The 18740-nt window shown below is 44.9% G+C and overlaps 1 protein-coding gene across 1 annotated transcript in view; it reads right to left on the bottom strand.

Moving 5' to 3' along the window:
- Positions 1-10207: 10207 nt before the first annotated feature.
- Positions 10208-18740, bottom strand: part of SIGMAR1 (sigma non-opioid intracellular receptor 1) — a 106027-nt gene continuing 97494 nt past the window's right edge. The window contains exons 3-4 of the mRNA XM_086960270.1: positions 16083-16175; positions 10208-11221 (exon numbers count right to left, since the gene is read on the bottom strand). Of these exons, the coding sequence (XP_086816396.1) occupies positions 10992-11221; positions 16083-16175 (323 nt within the window). The 3' untranslated portion in view covers positions 10208-10991. The remainder of the gene's footprint in view (positions 11222-16082; positions 16176-18740) is intronic.

Here is an 18740-nt window from a genome sequence, read left to right as displayed (position 1 = left end):
TGCGTCTGCAGTTTGGTTGCGAGGTTGCCCACTTGGCAGTAAGCGTAGTCACTATCGAGCGATGTAGAAGGAATTGGCCCTGGGGGTGCCCCTCCTCCTCCACCAGAGTCATAATCCCGAAATAAGTAGTCCCCAAAGGATTTTATGCCCGCCTCGTGCCTGTTCTGCAGCTGTGTTGACTGACCTATGGGAGAGCCCTCCAAGGGCAGTGGTGGTGCATAGGGTGTTATGCTCTGGGTTATGTATAGACTTCTACAGAAACACTTGTACGCCACGATAAGCAGCAGAGGCTTTGGAGGCCGTGTGCGTGTACCAGGGTGAAAGAGCCTGATCAGCTGCGTGTAGTGTATAGGGCGGGTGTATGGTTGCTGTGTTATCGCGTTGTCTGTCTGCCATCCACCTGGCTATCCATTGCAGCTGGGCAGCCAGAAGATTACTTTGAACAGTAATGTTCAAAGCATGGAGCTGCTAGCCCTCCCTGGTCTGTGGGCAAGTATAGCTTTTTTATTGATACCCAGTGCTGGACACTACCCCATATGATATCCCTGACCGTCTGCTCGAGGGTTTTGAAAAAGGGGACGGTAACGTAAAACGGCAGGATCACAAAATAGTATAGGAGTATCGGGAGGTTTACCATTTTAGTGCGTGCTATTCTGGCTGCTACAATGAGCAGAAGTGTACTCCAGAACTGCATCTGGGATATGGTGGCTGTTAGGGCCTTGCCCAGGTTTCTGTCGCATAGGTCCGCAGGCTGGCAATAGATATTTATAACCAGATAGCGGAATGTATCAGCTCTCCACTGTACCCTCCCACCATTAAGAATGAGGACAGGGTCGCGATTCCCTTCAGTGAATGAATATATGCTGGATTTACCAGCATTTAACCGCAGGCCCGAGACTGCTGCAAAGTCATGTTGGATCTAGGCTAGCTGGCAGGATACGTTTTCAATGTCACTAAGACAGACTATGAGGTCATCCGCATATAACGACACCTTGTGTGTGCCATCGCCCAAAGGGACACCATCGACAGTTGTGTGTGTATTGTCTGTGGGGGCTGATCGATCGCCAGCACGAAGAGGAGGGAGGGGGGACAGTGGACACCCCTGCCTCGTCCCTCCCTGCACTGGCACTGCACCTTATGGATATGGGCCCACCTTGACCTTAACTACCGGCTCAGTGTAGAGAAGGCGAGCCATCTGCAAGAATGTGGACTTAAGTTGTATTTGCAGTTTGTTGCGAATAAATAGTCCTATTCTAGGGAGTCAAAGGCTTTCTCAAGGTCTAGTATAAGACCGACTGCCCGCGGCCAAGCGCAATTGGAGTTGAACACTATCCGGAAGCAACGGCGTAAATGAAATGAAGTGCTGCAGAATGGCACAAATTCATTCTGATCTGTATGGATCATCTCGGGGGACCCCATGTGCCTGTCTGACCTTTGCTAGTATCAAAGTAGACAAAGACCCAAAATCAAGACAGTAGAACAGACGTGGACTGGGTGCAGGACAAGGTAGTACTGCAATAGAAAGAAAAGTAGAAAACAGCAATAATAAAGCACAATTGGTCATAGATTCACAGAGCATCTGATGGCTAAAAGGGCATGAGTAGAGATGAATTTGAATGCCCCCAACAGCCTGGTCGTCACAAATGTATAATAGCCAATAAGGGTGAGCGCAAAATCCGTTCCGCTCGCGGATTTCCGGTAAATCCGCGAACTTCCGCGAAATCCGCGAGCGGCGGATTTGGGGGGCAAAAGTTCAAGCCTGTTGAACTTGTAACTATTTTAGGATGGCGTCAGCAAGCTGCCAGCGCCATCCTAAAATAGTTACTAAATTAGCTTCATCAGGAAGCACTAATAGATAAAATAAAGCAGGTGCTCTAGCACCTGCTTTATTTTATCTATTAGTGCTTCCTGTTACAGGATGATGGGCACTGGCAGGCAGCTCACTCAAGGGACCCATGCGCTCTTCGGTGTGATGCCAAAGTTAATCAGCACCCCCCAAAATGTGAGTTTTGTCGAGGCTGGGTAGGTGTGCGTTCTCCCCATATCTATCGTCAAAAATTAGCTTTGATGCTTGATGGAGGCCTTTGCATAATTGACTTTAAAGAGCTCAATCCCTGTGCAGTTCCTGTGACCACGAGCTTCTCTGATCCGTGCCTGTCCTTTTATGCACACAAGAGGCATGTGAACTCGCATATAAGCCCCGTCCGTTTGGCCCCTCCCCACACACTAGTGGTGTGCACAGTCTTCGCGCCCTTTATCCACTTGATGGACAGCTCACTCGAGGGACCCCGGCGCTCTTTGGTGTGATGCCAAAGTTAATCAGCCCCCCCAAAATGTGTGTTTTGTCGAGGCTGGGTAGGTGTGCGTTCTCCCCATATCTATCGTCGAAAATTAGCTTTGATGCTTGATGGAGGCCTTTGCATAATTGACTTTCACGAGCTCAATCCCTGTGCAGTTCCTGTGACCACGAGCTTCTCTGATCCGTGCCTGTCCTTTTATGCACACAAGAGGCATGTGAACTCGCATATAAGCCCCGTCCGTTTGGCCCCTCCCCACACACTAGTGGTGTGCACAGTCTTCGTGCCCTTTACCCACTTGATGGACAGCTCACTCGAGGGACCCCGGCGCTATTTGGTGTGATGCCAAAGTTAATCAGCCCCCCCCCCCAAAATGTGTGTTTTGTCGAGGCTGGGTAGGTGTGCGTTCTCCCCATATCTATCGTTGAAAATTAGCTTTGATGCTTGATGGAGGCCTTTGCATTATTGACTTTCACAAGCTCAATCCCTGTGCAGTTCCTGTGACCACGAGCTTCTCTGATCCGTGCCTGTCCTTTCATGCACACAAGAGGCATGTGAACTCGCATATAAGCCTCGCCCGTTTGGCCCTGCCCCTCACACTAGCGATGTGCACCGTTTTCCCGCCCGGCCTTTACCCACACAATCCGCAAAATCCGCGAATCCGCGGATCGCGAATTCGCAAAATTCGCCCATGCTTAATAGCCAACAAACAAGGGGGGAGAGAGCTCCTACAATACCTAAAACCCAATATTAGAGGGGGAATACTCCCATTTTATTTAACAGATTCTCACCCACATATTTCTGTGTGGCATGCTTCATCATGGAGTGCTAATGGCTCCAGCCTACACTGGCCAACATGTTTCAGCTGGTTCCTGTAGGATTATTACTAGATGTGTGTATCGCGAACGGGGTGCGAGAGGCCTGTTCATTGTTGCCTACATTGTAATTGCTTGAATGTGTCCCATGCGTGGAGTGGACACCGACCAGGGTTTGAATGGCATGTCAGTTGCCGTCTAATCACTGGGCCATCAGTGGGCCATGAGGTCGCTTCATGTTGTGAGTGGAACCACAGCAATAAACTTCTTTCATAAATCAATCCAGACCCACCTTCGTGCATATTTCATCTGGCGATGACTGGGAAGTTGGTTTCCACCCACCCTGTTCACCCATGCGGAGCAGGGGCGAACGTCAGATTCCGGGAGTGAATCAATCGTTGGAGAGTTCAGAAACAGTATGGTAAAGTGAATCTCCTAGATCGTGAGCGGACGCACCGCGGATGTGCTCCCAATCAGAGGTGTGTTCATGAAGCCGCACTTTTCTACGTTTTGTAGAGGTTTGTGAACAAGCTGTGCGGCCCGATTCAGTTCCGTTTGCCACTGAGGTCATATAGCTTTCATCAGGACCATCCAGATCCCTACCAATGGCAATTTATTAAATGTTAAGCATCCTCCCTTGGCGTGTATATTAGCCATGATATAGATGCATTCCTCAGTTTCAGGTACAAATATTGAGGGTGCCCAGGTTTGGGTACAGGACCTTACAGTTTTGCTCTGAGCAAACACCCATTTGCAGAGAATGCAGAAGGTCTACTTCGGCATATGCGACTTGTTTTTTACTGCACTACGCTTACTGAGCTGGTCCACCGTCATGTTCAGAGACCTCTCCTAAATTAACTGATAATTTGGCTATGCCTATAGCCCATTACTTCCTTGCAAAGGACACTGGTCCCCACTTCTAATTTCTTGATGATTTCAAATATTGCTGGTATATTAGGATTGTCCATTGACATTTGTATCATTTTCTCCATCGCTCTGTGAGAAACCACATAGCTCTGAGAGAAACCACAAAGCTCGCAGCCTAATACCACAATTTGGTTTCAGAGTTCAATGGTGCTTTACTTGTGCTCTAAAACCCAAGAATGTATCAGCAAATTTACCTCGGGCTCAGATAGCCCAAATGGTTTACAAATCAGCATGTTCATTAGAAAGTTGCACCACTATGACTGGATTGCCAAGGTGGTAGGAACCCAAACCATGTTCTTCAAGTTGCCTTAAAATCGCTTTCTCAGCAGACTAATACTGCACTATATTAGTCTCCCCCTCAGTAGAGATTGTGAAAGAAGAGAATAGTTATCAGGCCTATGATGTAGTGTACAGACCGTGCACCTAGCTGCAATGTTTTCAAGGAGAGAGAATTTATGTACTATGTTCTCTGGAGATGGAAATGTCAATTTTTTCATTGTGTCTAGATTAGAATTGTCCCTATGAACTACAGCTTCTGGATTGCAGTAAAAGTGTATTTACTCCTGCTGTTTGTTGTGGAATTTGTATATTGTGTACAAAACCAAAAGGAGGCAGAGTGAGAGGCAGCCAATGACTAAGATCCAGTCAATTAATGCCAAAAGTGACAGATGGATTCTGAGCAAAAAAAGTTAACTTTTATTATGTTGTGGTAAAGATTTATTTCAAGAGTGGAGTCTTTAGCTCTCTACTAAAAGGGAGCAGGGTTTGAGCAGTCTTGAAGGATATGGGGATGTGTTTTAGTGCCTAGCTGGAGAAGTTCAATTACTTTGTACTTTCTCTTTTGCATTTTTGTCTTCCGACTTTTGGTGTCCTAGCGGGTGTGTCAAAAGCCTCCAGAGCTGGAGGGCTTGTCAGCCAGATAGGAGGGAGTGCTGGTTGATAGTTTTGTAGATAATATAGATGGTGTTGAAGGCTGACAAGGGAAGGGAGCCAATGGAATCCTACCAGAGGTGGGGTACTGTGGTCATTTTTCTACAGGCCTTTGAGGTGTGCTGCAGTGTGTAGAATGCCCTAAAGGGGAGCCAGTGACTAGTGACGAATGATATGAAGCATGCCACAACCAACATCGAGATGCAACAGTATGCTAGATTGAACGGTGCTCCATAATTGCTTTCTGAGAGTAACACTTTCTTCAGTAGAGAGATGTGTTTCCTGGTTCTCTTGGTTTTCTTCACCATGTGTTCCTGGAGGGAGAAGTCCTTGTCCCGGGTGAATCAGTGATGCAGCATTGGGTGAAAGTTGGGATTCAATCCATCCAGGTTTAAAGTCCTTGAGCCAAGTTCGGATAAGTTACTGCTTGCTGTTGTTGGCAATAGCAGGAATTCTGTTTTGATATAGTAATTACATTTAGGCGATGTGATCAGTTCTCTGCTTGTAGATCGGGGAACTTCAGTAGCTTTGGTAGGTTTGTTTTCTTTCCATTTTCTTGCTTGCCTAAAGGTTGGAGAGTTTGGTGTCCAGAAGGTCTTTATAAAGTGGTGAAGAGCTAAGATTGCACTTACATGTTTTAGTTGGCGTGTAAGTGATCATGTGGCGGTCCACAAATTCATAGAAAGCTGTTCACATCAAAACATACAGCAAAAGAGAGAGACACAGAGAGAGACACAGAGAGGGAGAGCAAGAGAGAGAACACGCTTTAGTTTGTAGATGTGGAAAACTATGAAAGCTCTGAAGGTTTGCTGTACTCTATTAGGTTGACTTTGATATGATAAGCACCATTAAGGGTGATGGGGTTGGCCAGGGTGTTGGTTTAATATATGGTTATGGGTTGGTGATTATGGCTGGGTGGGCATGCTGTACCACCTGGAAAGACTATCTGTTTTTAGGATTAAACCTATAATAATTGACAAAAACCCACCAAAAGGTAAAAATCATTGAAAACATATAAACACTGATAAAACACCTGCACAATCACAACCTAAAATGATATTTAAAAAAATGTAAAGTGAGAGAGAATGAGTCATTAGTATTCATTTCTGAAGAGGCCAATACAATGTCACTTTGTCATACAAGATAGCTGCAAGAAAAACTGCCCTAAGATTATTCTGCTTTAGTTCTGGTGATTATGGTTGTCACTAAATTACTGTTTCTTCTTCCTTTAGTTTTCTTAATTTTTGTGTTCTTGGATTAAAGAGGTATGGTTGAGAAGCATATTTTAGGTATTTATTTTATACATTGAAGAGAATCTGGAAATTTGGTCTTCTGACGGAGTTTAATTCTTTCACTGATTGGTGAAATAGCAGACTCATAAAAAGCTTGGCCAATGTGTACTATCACATTTATACACAAACACACAATGGTTAAAACCATTTGATAAATCAGCCCCCACTGATATCAGGTCACCTGCCAAACTCTCTAGGCTTTAAATATTCAATGCAAGGTACCTATGAAAAGAGTGATGTCACCATGCACATGGGACAGTGGTGAAAACTTGACACAAGCCTTTCACACACACCAACATAATTAATTTCATTGCCGCAAGGTGTCTCATTGTTACCTGTGATACCTTCCGCTACATCTGGCTTTTTATCCAACTGAACTTACCAACTGGGGATTTTGAGCCCATAGTTACAATGTTAACATCAAAATTTCAAGTCCAAGAATACAATGTGATGTCTGCTAAAAGATCAAGACTAACGGAAAGTGAGACATTTGCTGTGGATGCTGGGCAACTATATATGTTCACACAACAGCAGCACTGTCATAATGTAGTCAGGCAAAGAATGGAAAAAAGCAATGGTGAGCATGTTTAAAGTTTTAAGAATTCAAGGCAATAAATTAATAGGGTATCATTAAAAGAAATCTAAGGTTTACAAGGTAATATGCTGTTGCAAGAATGGACCGCTCTTACAATGTCATAATATTCAGTAAGGAGTACGAGAATAACCCCTAACTGTGCCCAGGAATTTGTTTAATAAAACATCTGAAGGTAACACACTTACTTTTTAAATCTATTAGTAGTCCTGTAAACTTGACCGAATCCTGACGAGTGTGAGATATAATGAGAGCGAGAGATAAGTAGGTTTGAGCACAATATACAGCCTTTCAATGCTTTAAACGGTCTAACATGAGTCCCTTAGACATACCGCCAATGGGAAGACACTACATACCCTTCATTACTTCTCCTTTAAAATAAATGCGTTTTATAACAATCAGTGCAAAAAAAAAACATGTTTTGTTAACACTGGAAAAACAAAATGTTGGTCTATTTTGGGAGATGGGCAGCTGAATAATACAGATTTAAAAAAAGATTTGGAAAAAACTGAGAAAACACCACTGGAATCGACAAAAAAATTAACACCAAAAACAGGGCAGACTACACATGGGAGTCTACCAATGAGGTTGAGAGGGGTCTCTTATTTTTTCATGCTTCAATTATCTGGGAGTTTGAAGTCAGAGGAGGGTTGTGATGGAATGAGAGATGAATGAGGAGCTAAAGATGTCTGGGAAGCCCTCTCTGGAGTCCTTGTGAGTCCAGAAAACCTACACAAGGTGGAAGGAGATGGATTGAGTTGCAGAGTAGATGTGCCACGGTGTAGGCCTATGAAATGGTACGGAACAGAGTGTCACTCAATTGCCTATGGTGCAGATCAAAAGGACTTCTGGGTGACGGCTAAGCAATCTCCCTTCTTATGTTTGCAGTCCACGTGCTGGTTCCATAGCTTGTGAGAACAATGGCATCTAAAATGTCCTTGGATGTGAGCCATGTTTCTGTGATGAAAAGTGTGTCAAGTTTGACAGAGAATTCTTGAATGTTTGGAAAGGTGATGATAGTGTATGAATAGTAAAATGATAAATTAATATTTTCAAAAGGTAGTCATCTAGGTATGGTTAAACATGAATAAATACCCTTGTTATGCTGAGTGCCAGAGGAGGTGCCTATACTACTTTAGTGAAGACACTCTGGGGCCAAAGAGGCCAAATTGTAGAACAACAAACCTAAAACATTTCTTGTGGCAACGTCCAATAGTTATATGAAAAAAAGCAGTTCTGTTGCTCTAAAGAGACTTGTCTGTATTTCTCCTGCAAAGCTTGCAGAATATGATGGAGCACCACCATCTTCAATCTTCAGAAATTTGTTAAAAGAATCAAAGGTCTACTATCAAATGCAACCCTTCTGCCTTACTGGGATTAATAAAAAAGAATGGGAAAACCACCCTGTCCACTTTCAGAAAGCAACCCTCTTTCTAAGGCCATTTTCTGAATACGGGAACATAATCTCTTTCATAATTTACATGTGGGGATGGAATGGGGGCACCAGTGTCAGGTTTTGGAAAATAGCGAGAAAACAGCACGATATACAGGACTAAACGGTGCACAGAGAATATCTAACAATTTTTGGAAACTGGGGGTCACCTGAAAAAGGAAAGTCATGATAAATATCAGTTGGGGTTGTAAAGTGGGTTTTAGGTGATAAACACAAAAAAGAAAGACTGTCGTGGAGGTGGAAGATGAAGATTGCCGCGTGGATCTCTGAACCAATAGCAGCATCTTCCCAAGTTTGATGAAGTTTTTTTTTTGCCAGGAAGGATAGATTCAGTGCATGTGCGCTGCTTTCTTTGAATCAGTCCAAAGAATAAGCTGCCTTCTCTCCCCAATAATCAATCATTGGCTATCATATGGCATAGCTTTAACATGGGTGTTATTGCAACTTCAAATTCTCATACAGCGCGAAAGAGGTACAGAGTTAACTTTATTTTGCAACCAGTACTACAGGTAATTCAGATTTTTCTATAGCTAATCTTATAAAAGCAAGAGTCACTTCAAACAGGAGTGCAGATGGAGAAAGAGCCAGGAAAACAAAGCATGAAACACCTTGATACAAGCCCTGCAGACTCTACCATCTGCGGATCTAAGTCACCAAACACTTAGTGCTTGTGGATATCAATGATACCAACAGCAGTAAAGAGGTCTTTGCCATCAGGAAAGATGTAACCTTCTTTTCAGTCACCTCCACAGGCATCACTCCCGGACCTCTGCACCAAGCTTTCCCAGTTCATCTGCAGCAAGATAACCAGCATCTACTAGACCTGGTCCGTCCTTCCAGATTCCAGGCCAATTGACTGGCACCCTACTAATCAGATGCCGCAACTAACTAGTTGAAGTACCACAAAGATAGTCAGTCTGACCCTCTTCAACGTATACATGACCCCACACGCCAGCATCATCCACGCCCGGGAAATCAACATCCTCTCCAAGGCTGATGACATTCAGCCTATACTCTCCCTCTTGAACAAACACTCAGCACCCGGACCAAGTTTGACATCTGCGTGACCTAAGTCATCGACTGGATTGGGACAAATGGCCTCAAATAGAGCACAGACTGGACAGAATGCGCCATTTCTGGCAAGAACTCCTCACTGTGAGAACACAATTAGTGACCAACTGAACTCAGACCTAAAAACATGCCCTCCCTACGCCAAGAACCTCAGGATTGTCATCAACAGCAAAATCAGCATGACCACCTAAGCCAACACGGTCACAGCCTCCTGCTATCCTGATCTTCAAATCTCTTCATGCTAGCAGCTGCAAAACAGTCACACACCCTCAACACAAGCAAACTTGACTACTGAAACACCCGCTATGGTGGAATCAGCAATCAACTCACCAGACAACTCCAAAGCACACAGTGCTCAGAATTCAGAATCCCACTAAACTTCTCATACTGCATGCACATCACACCACATCTTGCAGAACTCCACTGGTTCCCAATACACCAACAAGTACGGTTAAAACTCCTTATACACACTTTCAATGTCTACATACCATTGGCCCAGCCTACCTCAACAACCACATTTTTACCTACAGACTCGCCAGACAAGTCCACTCCTTCACTCCTTCTCGCACACGATCCACAAATACGCAAAACCAAAGCAGAGGTCAGGTCTTCTCATACATAGCTCCTAAAGCCTGGCACAACCTGCCGATAAACATCGGAGCAGTCTCGATTCCTGAATTCTGCAAAACAGCCTGAAAACTTGGATTTTCAAATAGCTCCACAGAACAAAACATAAGATAAAAGATGACCATGTCGTACAGCGGTATGGGAGACAGCTTTTTGCTAAGCTACCCTGAAACATTCACAAATAAAAGTTAGGAAACTGACTATATTGTTCACAATTATTTTATTGTATTTGTTTGTATATAGTACCTGAAGCTGAGCTTGAACACTCCACTTCAGTCTAATTTACAGTAGGCGAAACGAGGCACTGAGGACACCTTAACTCACTCAAGTTCATAATGTTCGGTGGGCACGGATTTTCACTAGGCAGGGCTTCTTTCATACAGCACATTCATGTAGGTAAAATAAAAAAAAGTCACATTTCTGATCAGTAACCATGATTGACAATAAACAGCACTATTTTATACCCCACAAGTCCAACAGATAATGGTGAATAATACACCTGCTTATATAGCATGCGCTCCCATCACTTAACAGGTAGATTAGCGAGTCAACCTTTTCAAGTCACAGACCCGTGCTCATAACCACACACGGTGCATATGGTCTGCTGAAGGAGAAAGGGTCAATAAGACATGTGGTGTTTTCACAGACCACCAAGACAAGGCAATATATTAATATACAAATATTTTATGTACATGTGGACTCAGGCAGACTCTTAATGTCACCTGGAGTAAACCTACCTGTATATAAATATGCTAGAAAATATTTGTATAGAAAAATAGCAGTCTATATTTGTCTATTGCTTTTGGTTTCCTTTTAGCATCAGTGCTCTGTGAAGTCACAAAGGTTCCAAGTAGTGTTCAGCATGTCAAGTACAATGAGAGGGAACACCGGTTGATGGGAGTACACGCACAGTCGTCTCTTGGCATGGGTGAGATCTGTACAGCGCTTTCTGTTCTCCTGTTTCAAGGCATCACATGTAGCAGGGCACTAGGACAGTCCGAGCTCCGAGAGATAGGTGTGGGCTTCGAGCAGCAGGCAGCGGGCATAGATGCGGAATGTGTAGAACAAGGTGTAGAAGTCCTGAGTGCTGAAGATGGTGTCAGCCAGTGCAAACCCCATCGTGGACGGTATGAACCCGCGGCCGTATTCCACCATCCATGTGCCGCCGCTCCAGTGCACCGAGGTGGCTTCCCCTGCTACGTGGACAATGGTATCGCCTGCATGGACAGAAGGGCAAAAGAGATGGGTTATTATGTGTCCTAGATAAAGCCTAAAGGCAAAAAATTACTTGCATGCAAAGCCAATTGGGCTGGCCTATGAGTGAAACTGTGTTTTGTGTCACTGATGGGTGTAGGCACTTAATTCATCATATATGTACCGTCACTCATCCTTACACTCATACATCCCATTCTTCAATCTTATGACTTACCCTTCCCTTCACCCTCTAACACGATCGCATTTAAACACACACAAACTCAACAACATGTGCAAAATTAATTAAAATAATTCAAGCAGAAAACATCCTGACTTCTAAATGCTGTGGGCATATGTTTGCAATACAAAACTAAACACAGCAGCGGGTTTCCGTCTTGCAAATAGAGTATTGTTGTTGTAAACTTCAAGCATGGCTGCTACTTACAGAACCAACATGTTTGCCATCTTGGAATGGTAAAATAATGACACTATGGACACCAGCATTCCAAAATGATCTCCTAGTTTAGAGGAGCTGTCACGTGGAATGCGGCGCACTGCAGATTAAATGAGTGGCTATCAAACAACGCATTGGCACTGTATGGAGAGCTTTAGTACTCTCTTAACCCCTTGGGCGCGGCCGCGATTCTGCTCCTGTGCGGCGCATTCCGATCGCGGGTGCGGTCATGACGGCCGGGAGCCGTCATCAGCACACGAGCACTCTGTGCCATGACGGCTCCTGGCCGTCATCAGCATGGAAGGGGTTAAGAAACATTAAAATAAAACGATAAGACAAAGATACAAAGGTGAACAATAAATAGAGAAAATTCTAAACTAAAGGAGTGGACAAGTAGCCCTGACACTCAAACACTCATTTTCAGGTGGATGTACCCACATGATCAGAAAATGCCATCATTCGCAGGGCAAGAGAGTCAAGAAAGAACATCTTCAAAGAGATTCTAGCAGGAATTATTATAGGGAATTTGAGCGAGCTCAAATTAGGTGTATGAAGTATAATGTATAGAGTAAAAGATTGTGCTGTTGTGAAATTGTAAATATTGTTCTGCCTTTGTATGGTCCGTTTATTGTTGAAAATATTTTTGTAATGCTTCATCAATGAATATATTTGAAAAAGAAAAATTTAATTGAATATAAAAATAAAATACTGACTAACCAAAAAGATTTTTTTTAATCACCGAGTGTCACGTGTCATTGTTTGAATTAATATATTGAATGAGATCAGTATTTGCACTCTTGTGGTATTGGATCATATTGACCTAGCCTTATTGATTAAGGGCCAGAACCCTTTATTAATTGCTATTGCAACTTTTACAAGCTTGACATCCAACTGAGCATACCGAGGCCTCCGAACACTCTCATGCGGATCTGATTATTGACTCTAAAGATTCGCTGATTCACAGATCATAAATTCTGGTCTTTTTCTACTCCGGTTTAAGAATCCTGGAGAGTGACCAGCAGCTTGGGACTAAGTCCCTGTAATCTATTGATATCAGAAACTGGTAGCTGGTATGCCCCACCACTCTAGCCAAGTGGGAAGGAAAAATGTACCCACCCAACCCAAAAGGAGAGAGGGGGACGAGAAGAATGTAGCAGCGATAAGTTGTGTCTGAACCACCTATGGAGCAGGACTCTGGCATCAGCTGTGCAGGTGACAGAGTGGATATGGTTTTCCAACAATCAAAGTTCATAAACACATGAAGAACTGGTAGTGACAAGACCAACTATTTAACCCCTTGGACGCGGCTGCGATTCTGCGCTGCACATTCCGATCGCGGGTGCGGTCATGACGGCCGGGAGCCGTCATCAGCACACGAGCAGTGTGTGCCATGACGGCTCCCGGCCGTCATCAGCATGGAAGGGGTTAAAGTCAGCTGAGAAGAGCCAATCTGAGGTGAATGCACTTGGTTGATGCCCCGCTCCATCACTCTGTGCCCACAGCAAACTCAGACCAAGAATGGTGGCCCGGTGCAACAAAGGACTATCCTCAGCCTTCTTCAGGATAAAAGCCTGGGATGTTGAACCAAAGCTGTGCCTCTGCTGCAATACACCCACACTTTTTTACATTTGCACCATTTTAACATATATAGTTTGTTAAAAAGTTGAACTTTAATTTTATTCAAAGTGTCTGCTTTTCCAGCGACCAAACAGAAGAGTTATTCTGGAAATTCTTCTGGGGGTCAAACCTTTCCCTTGGTCAAGCTAATCAAATGTGTTTCTTCTTTAGAGAGTCTACAAAATGTTCTCAGTATGCTCCCTCTTTGCATCTCTATCCGAGGCACTGCGTGCTTGCTGCACACCTGGAAAGGGGCCATTGCTGTGACGACTTACAGTGCCCTGGCACCTTATTTATCTTGCTGGTTATAGGTTTATCTCAAATGGCAAGACGTCTTTGGTAATGCGGGAGCTTTACCAAGGCTCTTGCCTTGCAGAGATGGGGACATCAGTATGCCTCGGTGCAAGACTTTCTCCAGGACTTCACTCAAAAGTTCATAATGAATTAAATTCAAAACCCAATCTTACATTTTATGGGATTAACCATTTCTTCCCTGTTTAAGCATTCCAGGGATTTTCTGGTGTCAATTTTTCAAGTAAAATGTTCCTACCCCACGGCCGTCTAACATCTTTATTGCATTGAACGGTTTGAATATAAACCAAACATATTTTAAGAAACCGCGTGTGCTCCTTCGGCTGCCACAAACTAAGCAGCTCTGTGACCAGGACAGCAAACCAAGACGAACTTCTTAAGGCAAATAATCTGGCCAAAGGCCCCTCTTTAGCCTTTAAATGAATGAAACCGTACCCCACACACTTCAGTAAAAAAAACAGATCTGGCAATAGGAAACTAGGGAAAACAATCCAAGAAATTCCTGCTCATCCAACCTTATTTGAAATGAGACATCAAAGTGCAAACCTGAGAGAAGAATATTTCTCATTGGATGTAGGACGTTACAACGCATACTTTTACCACGCATACCTTTACAACGCGGTATTTACAACGAATACCGTTACAACGCATAGCGCTTAGAGGTGCTGAGAGTGGCAAGTATAATTTTCTATTCCAACTCCAGTCCCCGTGGACACTAGGGAAGGTGCTGGATAGAAAATTAAACGTATTCCCTATCCTAGAGCGCCCCCCAGCGCAATGCGTTGTAATGGTATGCGTGGTAATGCCTGCGTTGTAATGGTAGTGCGTTGTAAAAACTTCGTTGTAAACGTTGCATACCTTTCTCATTCTATCTGAGGACAGCTTTACTCGGTCTAATGAAATTCAGATTTTGCAAAATACCCTACTGCTCGGGTGTGTAAAAAGTATCAAATAAAGTTGTTATTCCAGATTAAAAGACAACCATGTGGCAGCATTATGAGGTTAACTAAAGAGGTCTAAAATAAACTTCTCCGCCTTTAGTACAGTTTGCTCGAGTTTTGTTGATATTTCATGAGCTTTTGTGAAGCTGTTGAAAGTTTTACCACTGAGAGTTTAAAGCTTTGTCTCACACAAAAAAATCTGAGAACGTGTCCGGTGCAGTTAAAAGGCACTGACAATTTCCCAAGACAAATTTTAAGTGGTGGCATTCTGTAAGAAGCACACTAAAATCAAGAGGGTGAAGCTTTTATCTTGATTTTTTTTGGTAGAATTCCAGGACATTGACAGTAGAACTCCTCTTACTTCAAAGTCCCAGTCAAAGTATTGAAATTTCAATTTAATTTTCCTGAATAGACAAAGGATGCCTCGATATGCTCCTAAAATAATATCCGCTGTTAAATTTAACCAGCGGGGGGTTGAAGAACCTTCACTGGTTGGTCCAGGGTGTGTTCATTGCGAAAGAACGGCAAAGACCTTGCTAAGAACCGAGCATTCTGGAACTGCACCATTTCCAAGAAAACGAGTAATATTTGGCACTATATCATTTTTGCTAATAGATTCTAATTATTAGAGGGTCACTATGAGAAGACCTTTATAGGTGCAAGGCCATTAAGATATTAATAGCCTAGGAATATTTTGGGAGATGGACTCTCACTGTTACCTTGGTACAGAACCAAATGCGTAAGCCTTCCACAAAGACCGCTGCGCTCACTTGATCCACTGGAGATTCACCGCTCAAGTGTTTTTTTTTTTTTTTTTTTACAGAGTTTTCTATAGCGCAAACTTGACCCGAAGGTATCGGGTATCAGAGCGCTTTACACGAGCACCAGTTGCGTTTTACATGGGATACATTCAGTTTGGTTAGGCACGGGGAAATTAAGTGATTTGCCAAGAATCACGGGATGTTGGCATCCTTGTAGAGACTCCAACCCGGTTCCCCGGATAGGAGGTCGACCGCCCTAGCCGTTAGGCCAACTCCTCCTTTGGCTTAATATGAAAGGGGCGAGGGGAAACTGTACAGATTAACACCATCAATTTACTTTCCATCACAATCCTAGAGTCATTGCCATCCGTACATCAACATGAAGCATTCTTTAATTCCATTTAATACCTCATTAAAGAAGGTGGAATATATCACCAGATACATTTACATGTCGTTCTGTTGAGGACATGTCAATTAAATGGAAAGTACAAAAAAAACCACATCTTTTTCTTTGATTAAATGGGATTTTCTCTCTGCAGACTAGGAAAACCTCCAGGGTTTAATATGTTATTTTTGCTGTAAAACCTGATAAGTCTGAACATATTAGTGAATAATTTTGCTTTTTTTCATTAAAAAAAAATGAGCATAAACCCAAAATAATTATTTATTGGTGGCTAACCACAGAAAATCATAAAGAGTAGTTAGTAAAATGACCCTGAGAATAGAACCGTAAATTGAATGGGATGAACAGAGATGGATTTTGAAAGTAAAGGGATATGAACAGATGGACGATGCTCACCTGGGTAGAAGACTTCACTCTTGGTTGTCCCTTCCTTCCACTGCCTGAAGGTCCCAGATATGACTGTATCAGAGATGTCTGCCCAGTAGCGACCTGCAAGAAAGATCAGAATAATGCAAGGGATATTTAGCGGCTATACAAAGGCAAGCATTAATCGATATCAAAGCACATTAGAGGTGGCAATTGCGCCTATATTGTCAATGGTGAGACGCGAGTTCATTTTGACAGGCACTCTTTCGAATGTTGACAAAATTGGTCACATGAACCTTCATACAACATCTTTACTAAAATGGCAAGAAACCTAGAGTTGTTTTAAACTTAATTTGAGAAGATTGGTAGTTGCGGACAAAGTTATTGGTGGGGGGAGACGGTTGGATACAGATGAGCTTTTCAATCAAACACCATAGGCATATTTCTCTCAAAATATTCCAAAAAAGACTGACTGAATGCTCGTCCAGCACATGCTGCTAGCCTCTATTCTGTGATTTTTTGCTTTTTCTGCTAAGTTTGTTCCAACTAGAACCCTCCCCCACACATTTAGGTTTGATTTAACTAATATCACCCTCAAACGCCCAACCCGCACCTCAAAGCGCTCCACTGGTTTCCCATCCACAATGGCTCATTCGTCATGCTCCTCACCCACATACACAAAGCATTGCCCAACCAGGGTCCCCCTCTTCTCAACTTCCACACCCCAGGTTTGGAAATAAGAACGTATAATACACTAGATGAATAAAAACAGGTAATTAGCTAAGGGCACTGAGAAAACCGGTATATGGGCATGGCGCCTGTCCTGTGCCTGCTAGGCATAGGCAGTAAAAAATGAGGGCAACAGAGCTGGCACACAACATGGCTTAAAGTCATGCCCAGTGCCCAATCAGCACTGCTGCAGGCAGCTGTACTGGGCAAGAAACATGGGTGAAGTTCACACATTGCGCATAGTTTGCACAGGGAGCGTGCTAAAGCTGCACCCAACAAATACTGCGAGCAGCGGCACAAGACAAAGTATTGGGATGGGGCAAAGTCAATCAATCAATCAATCAATCAAGGCATTTATATAGCGCACTACTCACCCAGAGGGTCTCAAGGCGCTGGAGGAGGGGGGTCCGCTACTGCTCGAACAGCCAGGTCTTGAGTTGCTTCCTGAAGGCGAGGTGGTCCTGGGTCAGGCGGAGGTGGGTCGGGAGGGAGTTCCATGTCTTGGCGGCGAGGTAGGAGAAGGACCGTCCCCCTGTGGTGGCTCTTTGGATGCGGGGGACGGCGGCGAGGGCGTGGCCGGTCGATCGAAGCTGGCATTTGGGAGCATAGAAGTTGAGGCGGCTGTTGAGGTATCCTGGGCCTTGGTTGTGTAGGGCTTTGTGTGCGTGGGTGAGGAGTCGGAAGGTGATTCTCTTGTTGACCGGGAGCCAGTGCAGGTCTCAGGTGTCCGGATATGTGGCTGCGACGGGGGATGTCCAGGATGAGTCGTGCTGAGGCGTTCTGGATCCGCTGGAGTCTCTTCTGGAGTTTGGCGGTGGTTCCGGCGTAAAGGGAGTTGCCGTAGTCCAGCCGGCTGGTGACGAGGGCCTGGGTGACCGTTTTCCTGGTCTCGGTGGGGATCCACCGGAAGATCTTGCGTAGCATGCGCAGGATGTTGAAGCACGACGAGGAGACGGCGTTGACTTGTCTGGTCATGGAGAGGGAGGAGTCCAGGATGAAGCCCAGGTTGCATGCGTGGTCTGTTGGTTTGGGTGCGCTGCCTAGGGCGGGGGGCCACCAGGAGTCGTCCCAGGCGGAGGGTGAGGATCCCAGGATGAGGACTTCCGTCTTGTCCGAGTTCAGTTTCAGGCGGCTTGTCTTCATCCATTCAGCTACCTCTTTCATCCCTTCGTGAAGGTTGGCTCTGGCGGTGGCGGGGTCGTTGGTGAGGTAGAGAATCAGCTGGGTGTCGTCGGCGTAGGAGATGATGTTGAGGTTGTGCTGGCGTGCGATGTCTGCGAGGGGGCTCATGTAGACGTTGAAGAGGGTTGGACTGATCGAGGAGCCTTGAGGAACGCCGCAGATGACTTCGGTGGCTTCAGATCTGAACGGGGGAGGCGGACTCTCTGTGTCCTTCCGGCGAGGAAGGAGATGATCCACTCCAGTGCCTTCTCCTGGATTCCGACGTTGCTGAGTCGCTGCACTAGTGTACGGTGGCTGACAGTGTCGAAGGCTGCGGAGAGGTCTAGGAGGATGAGGGCTGCTGTTTCTCCGTTGTCAAGCAGTGCTCTGATGTCACCGGTGGCTGCGATCAGGGCGGTCTCGGTGCTGTAGTTGGCCCGGAAGCCGGACTGCGAGAGGTCGAGGGATCCGTTCGTCTCGAGGAAGGCGGCCAGCTGCTTGTTGACGGTCTTCTCGATGACTTTAGCAGGAAACGGGAGCAGCGAGATGGGGCGGTAGTTCTTGAGGTCAGTGGGGTCGGCTGATGGCTTCTTTAGTAGAGCGCTGAGTTCGGCGTGCTTCCAGCTCTCCGGGAAGGTAGCGGTGTCGAAGGAGGTGTTGATGATGTCCCGCAGGTGGGGTGCGATGACAGCGTCGGCCTTGTTGAAGACGTGGTGAGGGCAGGGGTCGGTAGGAGATCCGGAGTGGATGGAGTTCATCGTGCGGACGGTGTCTTCGGTGCTGATCGGGGTCCAGGCG

Source organism: Lissotriton vulgaris, chromosome 3_1 (assembly GCF_964263255.1).
Source record: "Lissotriton vulgaris chromosome 3_1, aLisVul1.2, whole genome shotgun sequence".
In the NCBI taxonomy this organism is placed as follows: Eukaryota; Metazoa; Chordata; class Amphibia; order Caudata; family Salamandridae; genus Lissotriton; species Lissotriton vulgaris.
Note: the sequence above shows the minus strand (reverse complement) of the source record. Positions and strands in the feature narration are given on the sequence as shown.